Source organism: Cuculus canorus, chromosome 1 (genome assembly GCF_017976375.1).
Source record: "Cuculus canorus isolate bCucCan1 chromosome 1, bCucCan1.pri, whole genome shotgun sequence".
Taxonomy (NCBI): domain Eukaryota; kingdom Metazoa; phylum Chordata; class Aves; order Cuculiformes; family Cuculidae; genus Cuculus; species Cuculus canorus.
Genome location: NC_071401.1, coordinates 51,586,226 through 51,608,515, shown reverse-complemented (window position 1 = coordinate 51,608,515; position 22,290 = coordinate 51,586,226). Strand labels below are relative to the sequence as shown.

At 38.9% G+C, this 22,290-nt stretch overlaps 1 protein-coding gene across 1 annotated transcript in view; it reads left to right on the top strand.

The window, feature by feature from the left end:
• IPO5 (importin 5) overlaps positions 1 to 7,456 on the top strand; it is a 44,595-nt gene extending 37,139 nt beyond the window's left edge. The window contains exons 23-26 of the mRNA XM_054084559.1: positions 36 to 255; positions 3,708 to 3,936; positions 5,658 to 5,799; positions 7,314 to 7,456. Coding sequence (XP_053940534.1) covers positions 36 to 255; positions 3,708 to 3,936; positions 5,658 to 5,799; positions 7,314 to 7,400 — 678 coding nt within the window. The 3' untranslated portion in view covers positions 7,401 to 7,456. The remainder of the gene's footprint in view (positions 1 to 35; positions 256 to 3,707; positions 3,937 to 5,657; positions 5,800 to 7,313) is intronic.
• Positions 7,457 to 22,290: the final 14,834 nt, after the last annotated feature.

Here is a 22,290-nt window from a genome sequence, read left to right as displayed (position 1 = left end):
TAAGGTGGCTTAAATGTTACCTGTTTTTGATGCAGTGTCCCCATAGGCCATGGCCAGACAGGCAGTGGGGGCTGTGCATGTTTGATGACATTGTAGAGCACTGCAGCCCTTCCTCGTTCAAATATGCCGAATACTTCCTGAGGCCAATGCTGCAGTCGATATGTGACAACAGCCCAGAGGTGAGACAAGCAGCCGCCTACGGTGTTGGAGTGATGGCACAATTTGGTGGGGACAGCTATCGTCCTTTTTGCACAGGTATGTGCAAAGCATTCACCTGATAAAACCATTTGAACGTGTGATTCTGGGTAAAAAAAAAAAAAGAAGTCCTGAAGATTAGTGTCTTCCCTTTAGAGGGGAAATAGCTTGCCGGTATGACCTGTGTGGCAGACTGGTGATGATGAGTAAAGTTCCTGCATTCCTTGGACTTTTAATGCCATGCTGCTTCATAGCAATTCTGTTGCAGCATTTACCACTCAGAAAACTTTATTTACATATCTGTTTAAAACATATAGCTTGACATGCAAATGTTTGTTCCATAAAAACATAGCTTTCTGGTACACACTTGTCTCAATAGTTACTTTTTAGCAATAATAATGTGGTTACATATGAACGCAAAATCCATTTGAATGTCTGGAAAAATGAAACAAATGATCTACAATAACCCGTAGCCTAGAATGCAACTACTGTGTCTCTCTGTTTTCCTGTTGTATAGAAAGGAGCCTGATTTCTGATAAGACAATGGTAATGTCTATTAGAAACACTTTGTCTGCTTGCTTTCTGAATATCTCAGGATTCTCTAAAACTTCAAATTTGTCTTGAATTTCAAGGAGCGATTGTCTGCTGGCATTCTTGCCAGTCAACAAAGTTAATTTTGCACACTAAAATTTTTTTTAAAATACTTAGTCAGCTATTTCAAATACGTATTCTGCATGAATCTGAAACAAAAAGCTCAATTAGATGATGTAAGAAAATAAGAACCATGTGACAGGGATAAATTAGAGCTTTAACACAAGTCTTACCTTTGTAATGTTCGCGGTTAATGTAACTGTCACATGGTGACTGTCGATCTTTTTGTTTTAAAGCAAGTCGCACACACCCTGTGTCTTTAAACACTAAGAGCATTGAAATTGAAAATTGTCTAAAAAAATACTTAAAAGGATTTTTTTTTTTAATGAACTTTTCCATTAGATTTTTATGTCTTGTCCCAAGACTAGAGGAGTAAAGACTGAGGTCTAGACAGTGATTTTGAATCACATCTATTAGTCTAATCTTATTACTTATTCATAAGGGTGTACCTTGGCCTGCTTAAACTTTGTAACAACTTTGGTCCTTTTCTTTGTGTTTGGACAAATAATCTTCCGTTAAACCCAGACGCTTGGCTTCTCCTGTAGTTGGATGTTTAGATAAAATAACCTTTTTACTTTACAGCATACAGCTTATTAGCAAGCACCTCAAAAGTATTTAAAATATTTAAATATTTAAAGTATTTAAAATACTTTTGTGTGTATATGAAAACTTTGTGATGTATTTTAATAAATGAAGGTTTGCTGAGATTAGAAACAAAGTAAATCCATGCCACTAGAAGCTTTCTATCCCATAGGTTAGGTCTTCTCTGAAAGCATTGTGGTTTTGAGCTTTTATTTATTGTTTAATTTCTTTACTGGTTAATATTCAGCACTGGCATTTTGTCCTATTGCGAGTTTGTAGCAGAATGTAGAGAGCGAATCAAGTAACTTCTAAATGGGGTTACAAAGTTGTAATTTATGTGACTGTCAGCATTGCTTCTATTTATGTTCACAGGAGAATATAATCAGCTATTCTCTTGTGAATATTGTGTTAATCAATTGCATGTGTTTCTTTGTAAATCATATTGGTAGCCTCAGCTTTTGGTGGTGCAAGATGTCAGAGCAGTCAGTCCTTGGCAAAAAGCTATTATTATTGAAGATGGCCTTTTATAGTCAAAAGGGTTTTTTAGGGATTATCTTCTACAACATCTATGTGAGAATAGATCTGTTTTCTAGACAAGAAGAAAACTTGTGTGCTAAGCTATAGGGAGGTGACTATGCTGATTCATTTTGATGCCCTTTGAGTATCATGGCTGCAAAGACATTCATACCTACAGAGTCATCCATTAGTAATAAGAAGTATGAGGAAACACAGGTGAGATTTAGCTTTAACAGTCATGAAAACTTGAGGTGCAAAATACAGATTCAGTTTGCCTGGGCATTGTAGGCTGTATGAAACAAACTCTGCTTGGCAGAAAAGTCCACCTTCATTATCCTGCATTCAGTACACAAGCCAGTGGGTCTGATGACCAATGTTTCTGCAGTTCCTTAATGTTTATTACATATATAAACTGTATTCAGCTATTTATACTATAAAAGTATTCTCCTCTAACTTAGGGTTAATTATACTTTTCAGTAGTTGCCAAATTCTTCAGAAACCTAATTCAGTGAAGGGATTCAACCAAGCATCATTGTGTATTCCACTGCAAAGCTGCTACTTACTCATCAAAATGAAGTAGTGTGAGATCTCACTTTTCTTCACTAATTGGAGTTATTTTGAAGCGTGCTTTCTGCACAATTCCACAACCTGCTTTCTGTGCCGATAAAGTCATTTATAACTTTAGCAATATATTTTTAGCAGAACAAAACAAGGACAATTGTTCCTGTATGCACGTAGAGTGCTCTGAAGTCTGCAGGGACACTAGTAACTAAAAATGTGACATTTATCTTCTTTTAAAAGTGTGCATGTAGTTACCCACATAACTGTTTAAAAAAAATGCTATTAACCTAGCAAGAAAATTGGCATTTTCCCTTTGTTTGATTTTTGCCATCTAAACCGTGCTAGGTGGATTTGCCACTTCAGATTACTCCGATGAGCTTTTCCTAGTGCACCTTTTAGTGATGGGAGGTGTGTATGTACATATACATTTATATATATATATATGCGTATACAAGCAATAGATGTACAGCAGGTATACACTGTGGGCATGCATTACGTACAAATTAATGTCACAGTATCAGTACTTCTCATCATCCTGTGTTCATAGAACCTGTTAGATTAAAAAGGTAATGCTTGTCATCTTTTTTCTGTAAATTACAATCATAGAATCATAGAATGTTTTGGGTTGGGAGGGACCTTAAAGATCATCCAGTTCCAACCCTCGTGCCATGGGCACAGGGACACCTTCCACTGAATCATGTTGCTCAAAGCCTCATCCAACCTGGCCTCAAACATCTCCAGGGATGAGGCATCCACAGCTTCTCTGGGCAGCCTCTTCCAGTGCCTCACCTCTTTCATTGTACAGAATTTCTTCGTAATGCCTAATCTAAGTCTTCCCCCCACCAATTTAAAGCCATTCCCACCATCCTATCACTACACCTAGATTGCAGAACTCCAACTGAAAAAATACAGGAAGATCTTAATTATTTTTTCTTCTGAAGTTAGAAAGCAAATCCAAACTTTTGCAATAGCTGTTTTCTTGTGTTTCCTTGTATAGCTTTATCTGTTTTTTATATAATAATTATTAAGCAGGGAAGGGTCTAGAATTAGTGGGACATTGGAATGACTGGATGTTGGTGCTTTGGCCAAAAAAATCCTGTTTTTAACAGGTGCAATAGTCTCATATAAAATTGATAATGTTAGTAAAATATAACTTCATTGTGCGTTAAGTTAAACTTTATTCTTGTGTTGTTTATCATTAGAAGCGCTTCCATTGCTGGTGAGAGTCATTCAGTCACCAGATGCCAAAACCAAAGAGAATGTCAATGCAACAGAGAACTGCATTTCAGCTGTAGGAAAAATAATGAAGTTCAAACCTGACTGTGTAAATGTTGAAGAAGTCCTGCCACACTGGTTATCATGGCTTCCGCTTCATGAAGATAAAGAAGAAGCTGTTCATACTTTCAATTATCTGTGTGACTTAATTGAGAGGTAAGACAAAGTCATGACATGAATGTAGAAAGTAAGCCTGTTTGCTGGTTCTTGCCTTGCATTTGTTTTCCAAAACGGAGAAACTGGCAGGCTAATCTGCATATGCTGTAGAGAAGATAATTTGGAATGTCAGAACTGAGCTTCCGTGATGCTACTGCTGTTTTTTTTAAACAGTCAGTGTTCTCATCCTGACTAATGTCTATATGACTTGGAAACATTCCTGGCTTCCTTATTAGATATATGGTGGGAAAGCATCAACTGGGAACTTCTACAGAAAATGTCAGGAAAACTTTTGATGCTCTTGTTTACGTGTCAGCATTAATAACTAGTCAGGTCTTTTTACTTAAGAGCAGCTCACATGCCTTCTTTTCATAACCTCTTAGTGTAGCTTTGCACCTTTTTGCTTTGTGAAAGCTTGAGTATCAACAAAACAAAGTATGAAAGCAGAGAAATCATGCAGATAAATTCACGGTACAGTGCTGTCTCCTTAATAATTTTTTAATAATAAATTCCATTATTATCAAAGGCATCTTGTCCCACGGATCATTCTTCAGAGTTGTGCTCCCTCCTGTAGATTCATAGAATCACTAGGTTGGGAAAGACCTCTTAGATCGAGTCCAACCATTCCTGTCTGGCACTAAACCATGTCTTTGAGTACCTCGTCTGCCCGTCCTTTAAATACCTGCCGGGACGATGACTCAACCACCTCCCTGGGCAGCCTCTGCCAGTGCCCGATGACCCTTTATGTGAAAAGTTTTTTCCTGTTGACCAGAAGAATATGGATTGATGGAAGAAAGAAATAGTCAAGTGCGGGAGCAAGTTGCACTTCATAATTGAGTGGAGAAATCTCAGCTTCTTGTGAATCGTCATGTAATAGCCATGTGCTGGCTGACACTGTTATATCTTAGTGGAAAAGCAGAAAGGAAATAGCTTTCCTATGGTCTTTTCTATTATGTGATACCTCGTATCTCATGGTGCTTTAGTGAGGCCAGGTCTCAAAATGGGGATGGCAACTGAGGTCTCTGTACTGATAATAGCATGGTTGTGTAGAGCCACCATGATCACACTGACATGTATGCATGTACACACACCCGTAGAAATTGAAAGTTACAGTACTAGCACAAGCTCTGTGCAGATGGCTCAGCCTTACTTTGTACTTCTGGAGCTATGTCAGTCCTGCATTCACAGCCTCTGCATTTCAGCAGGGGTAGGTGGTAGAGCTGGAAGTAGATCATGTTTTCCAGCCAGATCCCTGGTTGCCAGCACTTGGCTGGGAAAGAGGGAGCAGAACTGCTTACTTGCTGCGTCAGTGAGTGCTGGCAGAGAGCTGAAGTCACCGCTGCTCTCTGGTGCCAGTAACCTCCTCCCCCTGGCAGCACTGAGAGAGGGAGGAACAAGCCCTTTTGGGCAGGGTATTTCTGGCACGCTGTTAACAGTTCCATCTGCATGAAACTCAACCATTCTGTAAAGTAACTTCTTCCTCATACAGTGTAGGCTGATTAAATAATCCACTGGTTAAATATTAACAGGAGAAGGAACGTTCTGTCAGCAGGCAACAAAGCCACGCGTACTTGTTAGCTGAGTGAAACTTTGATATAAATAAGCAGTTTTAGAATAAGATGCTTCAAAATAGCTCAACTGACGTGTAAAATGCTTACATTATTTTATTTTTTTTTAGTTAAACTTTAATTAATTTGTAATATTTGTTTTGATTCTAACAGCAACAACCCAGTTGTCCTCGGTCCCAACAACTCTAACCTTCCCAGAATATTTGGTATAATTGCGGATGGTGAAATTCATGAAGCTATTAAACATGAAGATCCATGTACCAAGCGGTTGGCCAATGTTGTTCGCCAAGTGCAGGTAAATAAATGTTTGCTAACCTATAAAGGGAACATTTAGAATCTACTTTCAGAAGCAACCAAACTGTTAAACCAATTTTGAGAGCCTTGTCTCCTAAGAGACCACTGATCTTGGAGATCCTCGGACATTTCTTGAACTATATTAATGATAGAACTTGGTAACAGTTTCACTTGAATATGAGTTTCTTTTAAAAAAAAGAAGTTTTAAGATAGATACACCTAGATGGTTAAAAGGCTAGGTTGATGTTAGTTGTTTGTGGCTTGGGTGTTTGGTTTTTTCCCCCTGAGCCAGAAGTTAAAATCTAGAGAGAAATCTGCCTGTCTTTGTATCAGTGAATGTTACTGCAGGATGTGATCCAACATGTGCTTCCTGTAAAGGCTTCCAGCATGCTGTGGTGAAGTAGTAATATAGTAAAGGCTTGGGATCCTCTGGAGAGTGAGTACAAACCACAAGTAATGTGGTTTTAATCTAGTAATCTCGTGCAAATACTGGTGGCTGTTCAATGTTTTCCCTACCTTTGAGGAACTGCCTCAAGGTTCACTTCCTTTATATCACCTACGGTGCTGGGGTTTGAGGATGTCCAAGTATTTAAGCTGCACCTCTCTACAGCCTTTTAAGTGATTGTGGCAGATCTGATTTTGGGCCACACAATATTAAGTGGACTTTCCTGACAGTTGCAGCCCATAATGGTAGAAAGTAGTATGCCTGGCAAGCATGTAGCTTATAAAAATGCATAGATTTGGAGCATCTAGCTGTTCGACTATTGTCTGTTCTACCTGGCATGGTTTGGCAAAACTCAGACTCAAGAATTTTAGGAACTGATTTTGGAAAGGATTCACTTGGATAAGTGCATCAGCCTCTGTGTTTTATGTGACTTTAAAAGCCAGTGTCTCAGCCGCGGGCTGTGCTAACACACAAGTATACTGAGGCAGGAAAGTGTGGCATTTACATTTACCCAGACAAATACTATCTACGTTCTCTCTGGGAAGTAATATACCATTCCTTTCACTAAAGAGTAATGCCATGTGTTGGCAGCAGAATGTGGCACATACACAAATCATCTGTGTAGCATCTCATACTGTAATCGCAGTGCTCCCTCCTCTGAATATGTTACGGGTGTAGCAGTGCCCCAGAGATACTCTCGAAGTTAGGTATGGTTCAGTTTTGGTTGAATCGTTTAATATCAATTTAAAATGAAGCAAACGATGTAGGCTGTGGTTCGCTTAGAGTCAATTGTCGTTTGACCCACTTAGTTGTAGGGCATTCCCAGGAGTTTTGGATCAGTTACTGTGGTGCTATTTAACCAGAGCTTGCCTCTGTTCAGCGTTTCAGAGCATCTCTAGTTGAACCTGTATAGGACTGCATACAACTGAGGATTTCATACTGTTCTCTTTGGCATATATATTACACGAATAAGCCCAGTGAATGTTGAGCTTTGTAAACATTATGAAAGTTTAGCATGTGCCTTAGTACTTGTCAGCCTACATAAAGATGACTTCTTGTTTGTTTTCTAGACATCTGGAGGACTGTGGACAGAATGCATATCACAGCTCAATGCAGATCAACAGGCAGCCATACAGGAGCTCCTGAACTCTGCTTGAAGGGCCTTAATTCTCATCTGCAAGAAAACTAACTCCAAATAAACGTTTACCCTATTGTTTAGGTTTCTTTTTGTTTCTTTTTTGAGTAAAACCAGAACTGTAGTGCGTGTAGGCCATTCTTCTGCAACCTACAGGCAGTTGCAGCAGGAAGAAGCATTCTTTCAGAACGGTGTTTAAATCGGTTTCTATCCCACAACATGGAAGAAGTTTCCTGTAAACCCTACAATAGCACTGAAGAGTATTTTTCTAACGGTATAAGCCATCCATACGATGGTGAAAGGGAAACAAGTTGAATTTTCTCATTAGACATAATGAATTAAGAAACAGCTTTAAGACCTTGTATTCAGCAGTAGATGTACGTTATAACAGATAAACGTTTCTCTACATCTAGTGTTAATTGTATTAATTGGAGTATGAGTCTGTAGGGTAGAAAGTGTCCTTCTGCCCAACAAGTTAGTAGATCAAAAGACGAAAAACTGAAGACAAACATCGAGCACGAAGACCTCATTGACCGCACTTTGAGATTCCCAAAACCAACTTGTACGGTGACTCAATGAGGAAAGCTGTTCAGCTTCCAGCCCTTGAATGTGAAGTCTCTTTGGCATGTCTGACAGTATCTCATTCACTCCTCAATAAATGACATTGAAACACAAGAAGCTTGTGTACAAGTTCAGTGATGTGTGGTTCTTTTCATTTCCTCCTTTGAAAAGAGGCAAGGAACAAACTATAGAAGTGGTGATTTTATATTTGAAACTTTGTATATTGTTGCCTAGTAGAGATTTTATGCAATTTTTCTTGACTTTTTAACAAATTTTTCACACGAGTGTGTAGAATGGAAATTGAATTAATTCCTTTTATGACAGTAAATTTACATACCTTGACTTAAAAATGTTTTTCATGTTCAGTTGCGATTGCATTTCATAACGTAGAAAATGTAGTGTTGTTCTAGCTGCAAATGTACAACATGACCTGGCAGCCAGCGGTACTGAGAGCAGTCTGTGTCTTGTTTCAAACCATCAGACAGTTGGTAGCCTGACCTGAAAGAGTCAAAATTCCAGGTCTTTTTGGTTACTGCAAAAGCAATACGTCATTTGCCAGCTCACAGCAGCAAATGTAAACGTTGAGAGACTGACTTCTAACAAAGGTGAGTGAAGCTTTTGCACTCTATCGTTTTGAAGACATTGGTGTATGCATTGAGCTTTAAAACTTTAGCTATTTACTGAAGCGTTCTTTGATTCAGTTTCAAGAGTCCCTTAAAACATACAGATCTTTTCAAAGTGGGTATAAGTTTTGTTTCTTTACAACAAGACAAGGCAGAAATTTACATGTAATAAACTCTGAGTAAAGCATAAACTTAGTTTTGCCTTTGAAAACGTTTCAAACAAGCGCCAATACAAAATGAGATGTACTGAAAACTGCCTGGGACCATTCTATCTGAATGCTCGTGACACAAACTGCCTCAACCATGTGGATTGATGGTGTAGTCTCTGGAGGCAACTGAAACTAAAAGCACTTTTACTGGTCCAGTTTCTGCTGTTAAATATTGTTAACCTTGTATTTGCAAAAATTCAAGCGCTCGTACATCTGGGAAATGAATTGTTCAGGATTGGATATCAGTACTACACTGTGAGAGAACTACTAAGTTCGGTCAGTTATCTCAGGCACTGGTCGTGACTGCAAAAGTCAGGGTATTTCATATCTTTCATCTTTCCTGTTTACTTTTTTTTGTTTGCATTTCCTCTCAGTCTAAAACACGGTTTTCCCCACAGCTTGCTTTTTCTACACTTCCTCAAAGCTTCAGCCTTAGAGTGGTTTTCTTTCTCCTTCTTTGAATTACCACTATGTGGAGAAAAACATGGTTACATCTGGTATTCCCTGGAACAGCACTGACTTTAGCTTGCTGCACTGTTAGAGAGCAGCATCCGAGTTGCTCTCCTGATGACCAACTCAAATCATCTTCCTTTCAGCCCCAAGTAAATGAGAACAAATAGTACCAGGAGATGGGGTTGCTCTGTGTGTCAGAGGTGCCACAGACAACTTTATGCAGTTGTTTTCACCTTTTTAACAATCATTTTGTCTAGGAAACAGAGTCACTGAGTGAGTCACTGCCAGCATTACAGGTAGGTCTGTTCCAGGGAGTACCTGGAGGTTGTCTTCCTTGTCCCCACTGACCTTGTCAGGGTTAATCCAGAAGTTTCTGTAGCATTTTCTCAATTTGTACAAGCTTTAAAAGCTACACTCCCTTTCCACTTATTTAAAAGCTGTCCAAGTCACTCATTTTAGCTTTTCAGGTTCCTCAATTGATGCTTGGAGTACAGAATTTTTAAGCCATCAACCATTTTTGATCTTCCACAGCCCTGAAATATTGTTGCCCGAACAATGTAGAGTAGAACATCTACAACTAGCAAAAACCGAGAAGGTCAACCTTAGAAAGGAGCTGAAAGAATGTGTGGTACTGATCTGGGAAGGGTCATGGTTTTATTTCAACTCCTGAGTATGACTCCCATCACGCTTTATCAAAATGCTCAGCCATTGCATTTGGTAAGAGGAGACCTAATGTAGCATAAAGAGCGCCACAAACTATAGCAGGACTCTGCTTTGGCAGAACAAAGAGGTACCAAATCCACCCTCGAAACCCAAGCAAAAGTGTTTTAAGTGGTACTTGCTGACAACAATGAACTAGAAAACTCGACACACAGTGTTCCAAAATATTGTAGTTTCATTAGCTTTAAGCATATTAATGATAACGAGTGTTCATGAGCTAATTTTGAAAGCAGTGCTCATCTCCTGAAGTTGAGGTGAGTTCCCATCTAAACTCTCGCCTGTTCTTCTGAAGGTGAAGCTACTTGCCTTTTGTTTGCAGCTCGAGGTTGTTCATGAAAGGTATTGATGCAGATAAATGTCAAGTCTCCCATGCCTGGCTTTGTCCACAAGATCTTCCTGAGAATCCTGTGCAAAATCTTTGTAAGAAAGTGACTTGTAGACTTCATGTTTTCAACACGGGGTTTGTGTACTGCTGTGATATCCTGGCGTTGCCTTTTCTCTGCAGAGACTTCAAAGTAGTGCTGAGCGCAAGGGCTGATATTCCCCAGCACGGAGCAGTTGTTAAGCCAAATGTTGTCTGTTGTTCTCTACACATCTAGATCTTTCAGTCTCATGTATGGAGTACGTGCGTGAGAGTAAGATGTGTTGCGCAATTGGAATTTTTGATGAAATAAAGAAGGAAGGTGAATTTCCTAATGACTCTGTGTATGCCTGTATGTACTGGGGATGCAGCTGCTTGGGCTCTTGAGCTTTATTTTTTGCCTTAGTGGTATCTGCAGGGGCGCACACATACACTGAGTCTTCCAAATACAATGAGGGCACTATTAAGAAGAATACAAAAGTCAAGTATTTGCCAGCCTATTTTTTTTTCACCTTGTTACCTACTATACACCTTTGAGGAGCCGCCTTAGCCTTTGCTATTTCATCTTTTAGCCCACTCTTATTTTGCTACCTTAGCCAATTGTACTTACTTGTGTGGGCCTTGATGGTCTCTTCAGTTCTAAGAAAGGCATTTGTTGTCTTCCAAGAAGCAATAAACAGGATCCAAGTTTATCTAGGATAGGTCCTTTTCCTTTTTTGATTATCATGAAGATGTTTGTACTGCTTCAAGAAAGAACATCTCACAGGAGAGCTCAATGTCAGTCGAGATTTCAGAGGCATGGGCTTAGTATTGGATAAAAGTCACAGGATCCACCTCGCCTGATACTGAATATCTGTAACAAAGTTTGTACATAAATAATTGTCTGCAGTCCTGTTTGGCGAAGTAAAACAGGTGTGTCTAGGTGGTGATAGATTTTGTCATAAGGAAAAACCAGAGACCATCTGAGTTGGTGCGGATAAATGAGAAATCGTTAGTATCTCAGGTGGTCCTTGGGATGGTCTTTATTATTGGTAGTTCAGTGGCTCACTGAACAGCCTAACTAGTTGTGCTGTAATGCAGCTACTTGGAAACGCTTTGATTTCCTGGAATCTACTTTGTTCCTACTCTTAGAATCAACCAATTAGAAAACCAACCTTTCTCTAAAAGTCAGCCAGGCGCCCTGCTGCCCCACTGGGTCAGTTCTGAAGGGGATGGCACTGACTAGACGTGTTTCGCATTGACAGGTAAATTAACTGCTATTTAATCCCCACTCAGAGGTACAATTCAGAAGATGCCTTTATTTCCAAAGACTATTAGCTACCTCCATCAATATGTCCTTTTGTCATCAAATTAGTTAGATTTCTCTCTGATTTATGTTTGCCTCAGACTAACACACTATTAACACGCTAACTGTCAAGAGGTAGAACACCAGGTTTGTGCTTCTCTGCTGCTACTGAGCTCATTTTCGTCTTTCATTGGAGCCTCATGCAGGATTCATTACTTGCTGCTGTAACCCTAGAAACCATAAAGTTGTTTTGTTCTTGATTCAGAAAAGGTTTCTACAGCATCTTTTCTGACTCTGAAGTGATACGAGGAACTGAGACCCATTTGGGATATGAGAAAGCTGTATGTTTCCTATCCTTTTAATACAAAATGCTAAGCTCGGTAACAGTATAGTTATTCCAGTAGGAATCTAGGCTTTCTCTACTTTGTATTAGAACTTTTTCGTACCTGAGAGTTTGCTTTTCAAAGGTGACGTCTTGTTCCTTCATGATCTATAAGGTCCGAACGTTTGGTCTTTGTATTTGTTACACGTTCACAGATTTTGCTTGCAGAATTTACTCTGGTCTTTCTAATTACCTGATAGAGAAGAAACCAAGTAGCCTTTCAGCTATTCTGAGTCTATTTAGAAAATCAGCCTGGGATGATGATCTGTAGGCGCTCCTGTGAGACTGGAGTTAGTGTGAAATTTGCCTCTTTGGTTTAGAAATGTTCATTCCTGCTCTGAGGAGGTTGTTTCTACAATCTTTGTCAGATCTGTTCCTGTCATTCCAGTTCAGACCATGACTTAACTTTCTCCATATCTTTTCAAGAAGGTAAGGTAGGAACCTATTATGTTTGAGTCAGTTTTGATACTTATGATTTAGCTTTCTCACTCAAGAGGTTTCATGAGCTCACTTCAAGTGCAGAGGATTTTTGTGGCTGCTGAGCCATGAAATCAAAATGCCTTCTGAGTTTGGTATTGGTATCACTCTTGGTTTAAGAATAACTTAAACTAATGTGACACTAGATGCACACAAGTGTTAGGAGTGGAGTTTCACTTACTTAGCAATAGATACTGGAAACTTAACGGGAAGCCTTAATGATGCCCCATCCCTGGAGGTGTTCAAGGCCAGGTTGAATGGGGCCTTGGGCAGCCTGATCTAGTGGAATGTCCCTGCCAATGTCAGGGGGGTTGGAACTGGATAGTCTTTAAGGTCCCTTCCAATTCAAACTGTTCTCTGGTTCTATGATGATTCTATGAACGCCTTAAGGGGTTTGGTTCTTTCTGAGGATGCTTAGTCATGTGTTGCTCCTAGCAGAGGAGGTTCCAAGCTCTCCCAAGACACTAGGTTGCTGAAATGGAATTTTTGCATTCTCTTTCAGAGAAGTGGGAAGGATTCACATTGCAGACACTCCCTGGGAGACCATTACCCACAGGTGACATATTCCTGAGTCAGCAGTGACTGAAGGGAATTAGTTTAGCTTCAGTCAGTTTTGCTCAGATGATCGTTACTTGTCTCTGATTTTGCCCACACCATTACCACTGGTACCTTATAGGGATGGCTGGTGGTGTGGTGTGGGGAAGGAGGAAAAAAGAAAAGGGATATGCAGATATAGGAAGCTGAAGAAATTAAATGTGTGACTGCTGTTTTCCTAAGTAGCAACAGAAAGTTATATTTTTAAATATATCCAAAGTACCTTTTTTTCATGCAATATGTGCTGTTAACAAAACATTGTTCTTTAATAACTGCACGGTCCTATCTTCAGGTGATGAGTTTCAATGTAAATTAATTAAAAGGCTTCATGTTCAGTTCATATAGGATCTTAAGAACTACTGCTAATTTTCCAACCAAAACCACTTGGAATAAAACTCACATTTTGTAGTCAAACTCATGAAAAATATGATCATAACACAATATCTTGAATTGAGGAAGTTAACATTGCCTGAATTACTTGACATAAAACTGTGCAATGTCACTGTTTTTACATATCTGAGAATAAAATACCAAGAGACATTTTTACTGCGGAGTTTTGTCTGTTGAGGGGTTGGTATTTCCCTGAGGGAGGCAGAAGGAAAGAAAATCCAAACTCAAAAAAGTACTAACCCCCTAAAAACTCCTAAAATGTGGCTTTGACGATGGTTAGCAGGAAGAAATGTGTGGATGCAGTGGTTATACTTCACCAGTTCTGTGCTCCAGCTAAAGTTTCTTCTGGCCAGTAGATGGAGATGATACAATGGAATATTCGAAGGCTCTGTGCTTGTATTAGGGAAGTTTGATAGTTTGCAGTCCCTAGATTTTGGGAAGGTGTTTCTTAATAAGATAATTTTATATAGAGAGTGTTAAACTGTAACTTCTGTTTACTGGAAATGCGTGCACTCGTTTGTCTGAAGAACTGCCTATTGCAACCTCAGAGAAAGAAAAGAGAGAAAGGGGGAAGTGTTAAGTAACCAGGTCTTCTCTCTATCCCTGTTTCTCCCATCATTAAAGAGCCCAAATAAAGTACATGCCTGTAAATAAAAGACTTATCGTAGAACTTTCTCCTTGCTGCTATGAAGACAAACTCTGTCTTTGGAACCTGCTGCTTATCCTCATCCGCAGGGTAAGGAGGAAATGAGTTTCATTCGAGGTTGCCTGTTGGTCTCTGGGAGCAAGTGAAGAGGAATGGCTGCTGTGTGGATGAGCTCCTGAGGCTCCATAGTAACATAAAAAAAGTGTGGATTCCTGTCCTTGAAATGAGTCAAAGCTTAAAGACATCGCTGGAGGTAGCAGAGTATGATAAGAAAATACATTTCAGATGGCAATTGGAAAGTGGAAAAGCGATAACTGGGGGGGAAAAAGGATATGAAATCTGAGATGATGGAGTCTTCATTTGCCCTCGTTGCTATTAAAATCTTTTCACATAATATTCATTACCCTTGGGGACAAAAATTTAACAAACTACATATAAAATCACCAACCACTAAGTCACCGGGAATTCAACTCCTGTCATCACTCCTATGCCTAAGCATAAAGCAGAACTCTGAGAAGTCACCTAGTGTAACTTCTATTTTCTCAATAAACATTTATTAATGTTTTACAGGTCCTAATAAAAAGTGCAGTCAATAATTTTTGCCCTGCCTCGTTTTTAAGCCATGTTGCCCATAGTGTTTGGCTTGCTGGAATTAGAGTCCCTTGCTAGTCCTATGGAAAAAATGTCTGGTTTCAGCTGGCGCATTTTGTAGGTCTATTTCTCGTTTGACAAAGCCGCCAATGTTTTTCTTAATGAAAAGCGTACTGTAAATTCAAACCAATTTAAAACATTAACTTCTTGACAACAAATCACGCGGATTTTGTGTCTGAAATAAGAGGTGTGGACACCCTAAATATTTTCCCCTTGCCCTTATACTGAAATACCATCTCTAACTTCAAAATGTAAGCAAGCTTTTAGTGGATCATCTAAAGAAGAATAATAATTCATTTTCATTGAAATCCTAAATTTCTCTGCTCACGCTGCAACTCCAGGGCAAGGGAACAATTGCTTTCGTTGGAAAAAAAGGTGATGATGAACAACTTCAGGCTGATTTTTCTTATATGAATTTCTCTTCCTTCCTAAGGAGTGAGTTGAACAGCAGGTACTGCCGTTGCCACTGCCAGGGTTGCTCTGTGTAAATAAGTATCTATGTACTTCTGCCTTGACTTTGCACACAGTCCTGATATGGGAAAAGGGGAGCAGAACTGGAAAGGTTGAGGAAGAGATGAGAAGTTTGAGAAGTTTAAGAAATAAGTGGTGCAGCTGAGGTGAAACTGAAGAGGTTAGGACTTTTCAGACTGAGAAAAGTTGATAACTCTAAAAGAAAGTAAAGTAGAATAGATATCTACACAGTTATAAATGTAAGGGTGAAGAGGTGAATATTCACCCCAAGATCAAATGCTACCCAAATAAAGTATTAGATGTTTAAAACCATCAAGAAATATTTTTTCATACACCGCAATTAAAGCAGGGAATTAATTTCTTATGGATGTATCTGGAAGTCTGAAAAAAGAATCAGGCCAATTCTTTAAGGGTAGGTTTGTGAATGGTTAACAAGCAAGGTGCTCCTGCAGAAACTTCTTGCTCAAGAATCCCATAAAGCATTGGCTGGCAGCAGCTGGGATAGTTGGGTAGGGAAAGGATCACTCTACATTTGTTCTAGTTCTTGTATTCTTTCCCTCAGGCTCCCTCACTGCATGTCCTATTAGACATCCGGTTCTCTGATCAGGCTTCGTGTGGCTGTTTGTACACATCCTTCATTACTGCATTCTTCTCCTCACTTTACCCCCACCCTGGTTTTGCTTATATGGATCAGAATCTCTTTACTGTCTTCACATGAGCTTTGTGAGATATGAATACTTCATTGCCCAGGTCATATAGGATCAACTAGAACAGGAATCATCTCATACAAAACATATCTGCTGGGTCCTGCACTTGGGGCACAACAACCCTGTGCAGTGCTGCAGACTGGGGGAAGAGTGGCTGGAAAACTGCCTGGAGGAGAAGGACCTGGGGGTGTTGATTGGCAGAGACTGAACATGAGCCAGCAGTGTGCCCAGGTGGCCAAGAAGGCCAAGGGCATCTTGGCTTGTATCAGACACGGTATGTCCAGCAGGTCCAGGGAGGTTATTCTGTCCCTGTACTTGGCATTGGTGAGGCTGCACCTCCAATACCGTGTTCAGTTCTGGGCCCCTCACCACAAGAAGGATGTTGAGGCTCTGGAGCGTGTCCAGAGAAGAGCAACGAAGCTGGTGATGGGGCTGGAGAACAAGTCTTAAGAGGAACGGCTGAAGGAACTGGGGTTGTTTAGCCTGGAGAAGAGGAGGCTGAGGGGAGACCTTATTGCTCTCTACAACTCCCTGAAAGGAGGTTGTGGAGAGGAGGGAGCTGGCCTCTTCTCCCAAGTGACAGGGGACAGAACAAGGGGGAATGGCCTCAAGCTCCACCAAGGGAGGTTCAGACTGGATATCAGGAAAAAAAATTTCACAGAAAGGTTCACCGGGCACTGGCAGAGGCTGCCCAGGGAGGGGGTTGAGTTGTCATCCCTGGAGGTATTTAAAAGATGGGTAGATGAGGTGATCAGGGAAATGGTTTACTGGCAAATAAGAATGGTTGGACTCGATGATCTAAGATGTCTTTTCCAACCTAATGATTCTATGATTCTATCTCAGCTCTAATATTTGCATAGACACTTGCTCTGGGGCCTGAGAAGGAAAAAATGTTTTCTTATCTTGATGCTATTGAGTGTTATGCGAATTCTTCACAAAAGACAATGGAGAAATACACAATCAAATAAAATCATAATAAAATATTCTGTCCTTTTTTTCTGTGTACTGTTCTGAAGGAATCAATGGATTTTTCAGGTATTCAAAGGTAGCAAATCTGAAATGCTGAATTTTAGTCATTTACACAAAGGATCAAAATGTGGTAGAATATAAGGCACACATCATATTCTCTAGTTTCCCCAGTAGAAGATTAAACCATTTTAATATTCAGGTGGTTTTATGAGAACTGCAGCTCCTTTGTTGCTGATCTGACTCTTTAGGAGGAGAGATTACAGCAGGAAATAGGGATTAAGATTTCCTCTCCAGTGCCAGAGGGAGACAGGGCACAGTAGAGATGTACAGTACCCAATAAGGTCAACAATGGCAGAGAAACTGGGGAAGGAGCAAACTAAGCAGTGGTGCTGAAGCAGTTGGAAATATCAAAGAAAGAATATATATCAGAATTTAAAAGCATGAGATGATAGGGATCTTTATTATAAAGAACTGGTTAAATTTAGTAGAGACTATTATTAAAATTCCCAGTGCTTTAAAACTTTTCCTGGGAACTATTCTGGTTAAGCCTGTCCTATTTCAGCAGAGTTAATTCAATCCACTTACATATTAAGTTCATGTTCATTTTGAAATCTAATATTTAAAAAATAAGATTATTTTTCTTTTCAGTTAGAGAAAATTACATTATTTTTAGAGGACAAATGTGTCCTAGAGATTACTGCAAAACCAAAAATGATTGCTTTCTCTGTTTCATTGTCAGAACAAACAGTGAATCTCTCATTTAATATACATATAAAGTAGAAAACTGTACAATAAACAGAAAGACTATGGAATACCTTCCATAGTGAAGGGAATGCAGACAGGCAGATCACTAACTGAAGAAGCAGAAAAAAGCACTAGTAATGACAGACATAAAGGATTTTTTTTTTCTTAAGTGGAATGGGAAAATTATCTAATTGGAAGCAGAGGTAATGAATTATGAATGATTATGCCCTGTCACTGGAAATATTCAAGGTCAGGTTGGATGGGGCTCTGAGCAACCTGACAGAATTGAAGATGTCCCTGCTTATTGCAGGTGCAGGTTGAACTAGATCTCCTCTAAAGGTCCCTTCCAACCCAAACTATTTATGATTCTATACTAGGTAGAAAAACCCGGTCATGGGAAGAACTCAAATCACCTTTGCGTGTTCTCTGCGTATCAGAATATTAGGAGACTAACAAAAAACTGTTCCCCGTTTATCTTTCAGCGTCAGAACCAGGGAAACAGGACAGCATAAATGACTCAAATCTCACAGGCAAAGTCCAAGTTGCTACAGATGTGGAACAGGCTGAATAGGATCTTTGACAGTGATAGACCAGCTAAGACATTTACACAGGGAAGAACATGAACAACAGTTCTGTGTATCATCATCGGCAAGTTGATGGGAGCTGATGGGAGAAAAAATATAGACTTAATCTACCTGACCTTTAAGGAAAATTTTTCTTCCTGATTTGGAAGTGGATTATAGTAGAAAGTAGTCTGTATCATTGTAGATTATTTTTTTCCTCGGTAAGATGGAAAGGATGCTTCATATTCTTTTAGCCTAAATTCTACTTTTTAAGAGCAGTTGTTTTGTTTTCATTCATTGGAGTTTTATTTCTGAGAAAAACAAGCAGCAAAATAAATGCTTGCCAAGTTCCTAATAATTTGATTGTTTGGTTTTATTAAATGGAAATTATGTAGATCTTGCTAAGCTTTCTACAGTGAAATATTACTTTTGTAAATTATTTAATACCTTTCACTTTCTGAACATAAAGATTCACAGATCCCTTTTGAAGAAGGAATTTTATTAATGATCCTAAACCCAGACAGAAAATAGATGGACTCATTCTCTTCACTCTGCTGTGCTTCTCATATGGGAAACAAATAAATTGCCACCCTTAGAAGATCCAGTTTTTGGTCCAATGTTTAGGAATGGGCTAATTTCCAAGGCTGCATTTAGAAATAGCAAAATAATATGCTGAATTGATGTTTGCTTTGATAGCTTTTGCCATTGCTCCCTCCAACCAGATTTAGATGTTCTGAGAACAAAAACAGAAGAACACGAAATGCAGAAGATGGCGATGAAGCCACCTGTTGTAACGAGCCATTGTAAAAGTAAAATGTCTGTCACCTAGCACCAAGTTAGGAAGGACCCATGGGAGATCCTGAATGTGACCGAGCACCAGATAAGGTTCCCCCATCACCACTTTAAAGTGCAGATTATCCCAGAAGGATTTATTCACACACACTGATATGTTCCAGATGTATTCCCTTGCAGAAGAGTACAGCAAAAATATTGGCAGGGAGCTGGGGGGGAGGGGGAGCAAGAGGGTTATTGTTTTCATGGGAATCTTTAAGTCTGATTAAACCAAAAGCCATGTTTAATTTTCTATATTCTGATTTTTATATTTGCAAGGGGACTCTTTTCAGCTGTGTATACTCATGGTATGAATTCTACAGGGCTGCAGAAACACTTCTCTGTTTTAGAGCGATATTTGTTTGTATTAGTCCAGGTACTTAAACAATTATTCTTCACCAGTTTTAAATGGTCTCAAAATCATTTAATAAATTATTTGCACAGTCCTTCTATAATTTTTTTTTTCTTAAACAGACAAGCACTTTTCTCTGTCCAAAATGACAAAAACGCCGGAAAAGAATACTGGGAGTACTACACTAAACTCTGAATTCTAAGGACACATTCTTATTTCAAACACCACATCTGGTTTTCTTCTCAAAAGTAGTATTGAAAGATTAATGTGGTTGGTTGGTTGTTTTCTAAAAACCACATTCAACAGGGAGATTATGAGCTTTCATTCCTGCCTGACACACTGCATCTTGCATGGCAGGCTCGATGGCACTCGATGAAGAAAGCAGCTCTTCTTTAGCACTGTTTTTATTTGCTACTCAACATGTGAAATAATTTTGTATCTGCAAATATTTTCTCTTTCCATTATCTCTTCTCTCTCTTCACTATGACAGAAGAGGTACACTGTTTCTGACAGAAATACTGACATGGAATATACACTTTTGCCCTTAGACCTAGTGTTGTTTTTCCCTTCTTTTGGGAAAAAGGTGAGAATGGATTGTAGAAGAAACCTGAATAGCAAAATGATGTTTAGTTGTGTTATTTAATACAAACCTCTATTTTTCCTTGGCTTCTATTTTCCTGAAGGTTCTGACATTTGTAATTCAATCAATTATTATTTTCTAGATATCTATAATAAATTACTATTAATGTTTTTATTTATATTGCAGTAATTGACAATTTTGTTCATCAATGAATACTTTGGAATCCTCATTGTCATTTAAAAACTGAGCCTTTTTTTTCTCCTTATATTTGCAGAAAAGAGAAAGCAAACGTGAAGCAAGTATAAGCCGATGCAATCTACATCGTTTTTTAGGAGAATAAGTTGTTTATAAATTTCAAGTGAACTTTTTAGCTCTGAAGCTTCAGGGACTATTCATCTATGAACTTGTGCCGGTGATCATCTCAGTGCAGATATGCAGCTATCGTAACGAATGCACGAATCCTGAAACAGGCAAATACGTTGCACAATACAAGGTAAATACGATGACGCATGACAGAGGTGATGTTGCATGGCATTAAGACAGAGGTTAGGTCTTGTTACAACAGCTCAATATGCAAACACTCTCTTTATAGAAATTCTTAAGGACTTGGGAAACATTTGCCTATAGCTTTAAAAGGCTCTCTTGTATGCCAATGTGTTATACACCTTGAGTTGGCAGTGAATAAAATCTGTTAATTAGCTGGCTCTAAGTGCTTAAGTGGCTTCTTTGATTATTTCTTTCCCATGGAAATCCTGAAGTTTGAGAATGGAAATGGACTTCTTTGCTAACTGGCTAAATATTTATTTGGTTTTTTTCCCTCAAGAGTTAAGACATGGTCTACTGCTAGTATTATATACTATTATGAAAATTGTTAATTAACACTGTTTCTAGCTTTAGTTTGATGTGTTCTGATGTAGAAGCAAGACAGAGATATTACTTCAACAATAGTAACCTTACCAGAAGAGATCATGGCATGATAATCTTAACAACTGATGACTGTAATAGTATTTTGAGAAGACATGGATAAAAATACATTACAAACAAAAGCCACTTAAATGGTGGGAAGGATCTATTCTATGAAACATGTGCTAAAAATAAGGCTGAAATGATCCTGAAAGAACTGGATGGATAATTCTGTCATGCTCTTGCAATGAAATTAGCAAAACCAGATGAGTTAACACAAGTTAAGATAAAGATGTATGAGAGAGCACCTAAAACCGACTAATCAAATACCACAGATTTACAAGATTAAGCTCCAAACCACATTTATACAAGAACACACTGATAGATCTAGCATGGAAGTATTTGCTGAAAGGGTCTTTGAAACAAAATTTCAGGCTCCAGGGAAAACATCTGTGGAATACTTTATGAAAAAGAGTTACTAGACAAAAGATACAGCCGAAATAAAGAGATTTCAATTAAGGCAGCATCTTAGCATTTTGCCTGAACAAAATGCAGAAGAACATTTGAACTCAACATATATTTTAAAGTGATTTACAAAAGAGGCATAGATTTTAACGCCAGAAGGACCACTAAAGAATCTAGTCTGACCTTACTGTAAAACAGTCCAAAGAACTTAATCTGCATAACTGGGTTTTGAGTCCAATAATTTAGTTTGATGAAGCACACAGATAGGCAAACAAGCTACAACATGGCAGGTGAAAATGTGAATTTGCAGGTACTCTGCCATGACTGTCTGCATACATGAATACCTTCTAGAACCTCACAACGAATATGAGAAAACATCAATGAGAAAATAACAGCAAGTCATCTCAGCATACAAGAGTTGTAAAAAGTGAAGGCTTTCCAGAGATCCATATTTACATTCTATCACAGCTGCTGCTATTTATTTCCTATCAAGGAAAAAGGCAGAAGTGCAGAGGCAGCCTTTCAAGATGACAGAATCCTTTTAACGTATTGTATTTCTCTTCTTCCCTTCTTGGGTTCTGTTTTATCAGGTAAGGCAGAAATGAAGAATCTTTCCAGCTTGGTCTTGCTTAATTTGAAATTCAGTTCCAGCTCTTCCCTTCTTTGTCAGTGGATGTGGACAAAGCTTATCTACTTCCAGAAACAAGAACTAACCAGAACCATCTTCCTAATTTTAGCAACTTCTCAAAAACTAGTTTTATTTCTCTCAAATTCTCCTGTTTATTTATGTCCCAACAAATTCCACATCTCATTCAACAGGGAAGAAACTTAAGCCTACACACTACAGGAAACAAACAGCAGCAATGAGTGCTTTTCTTAGCAATCACATCAGAAGAGTGCAAGTTGCTGCCATGTGTAATTTACAAGAGAGAAATGTGTTTTAGAGAAAAATAGCTGCTTAGGAGTTGTAGAGAG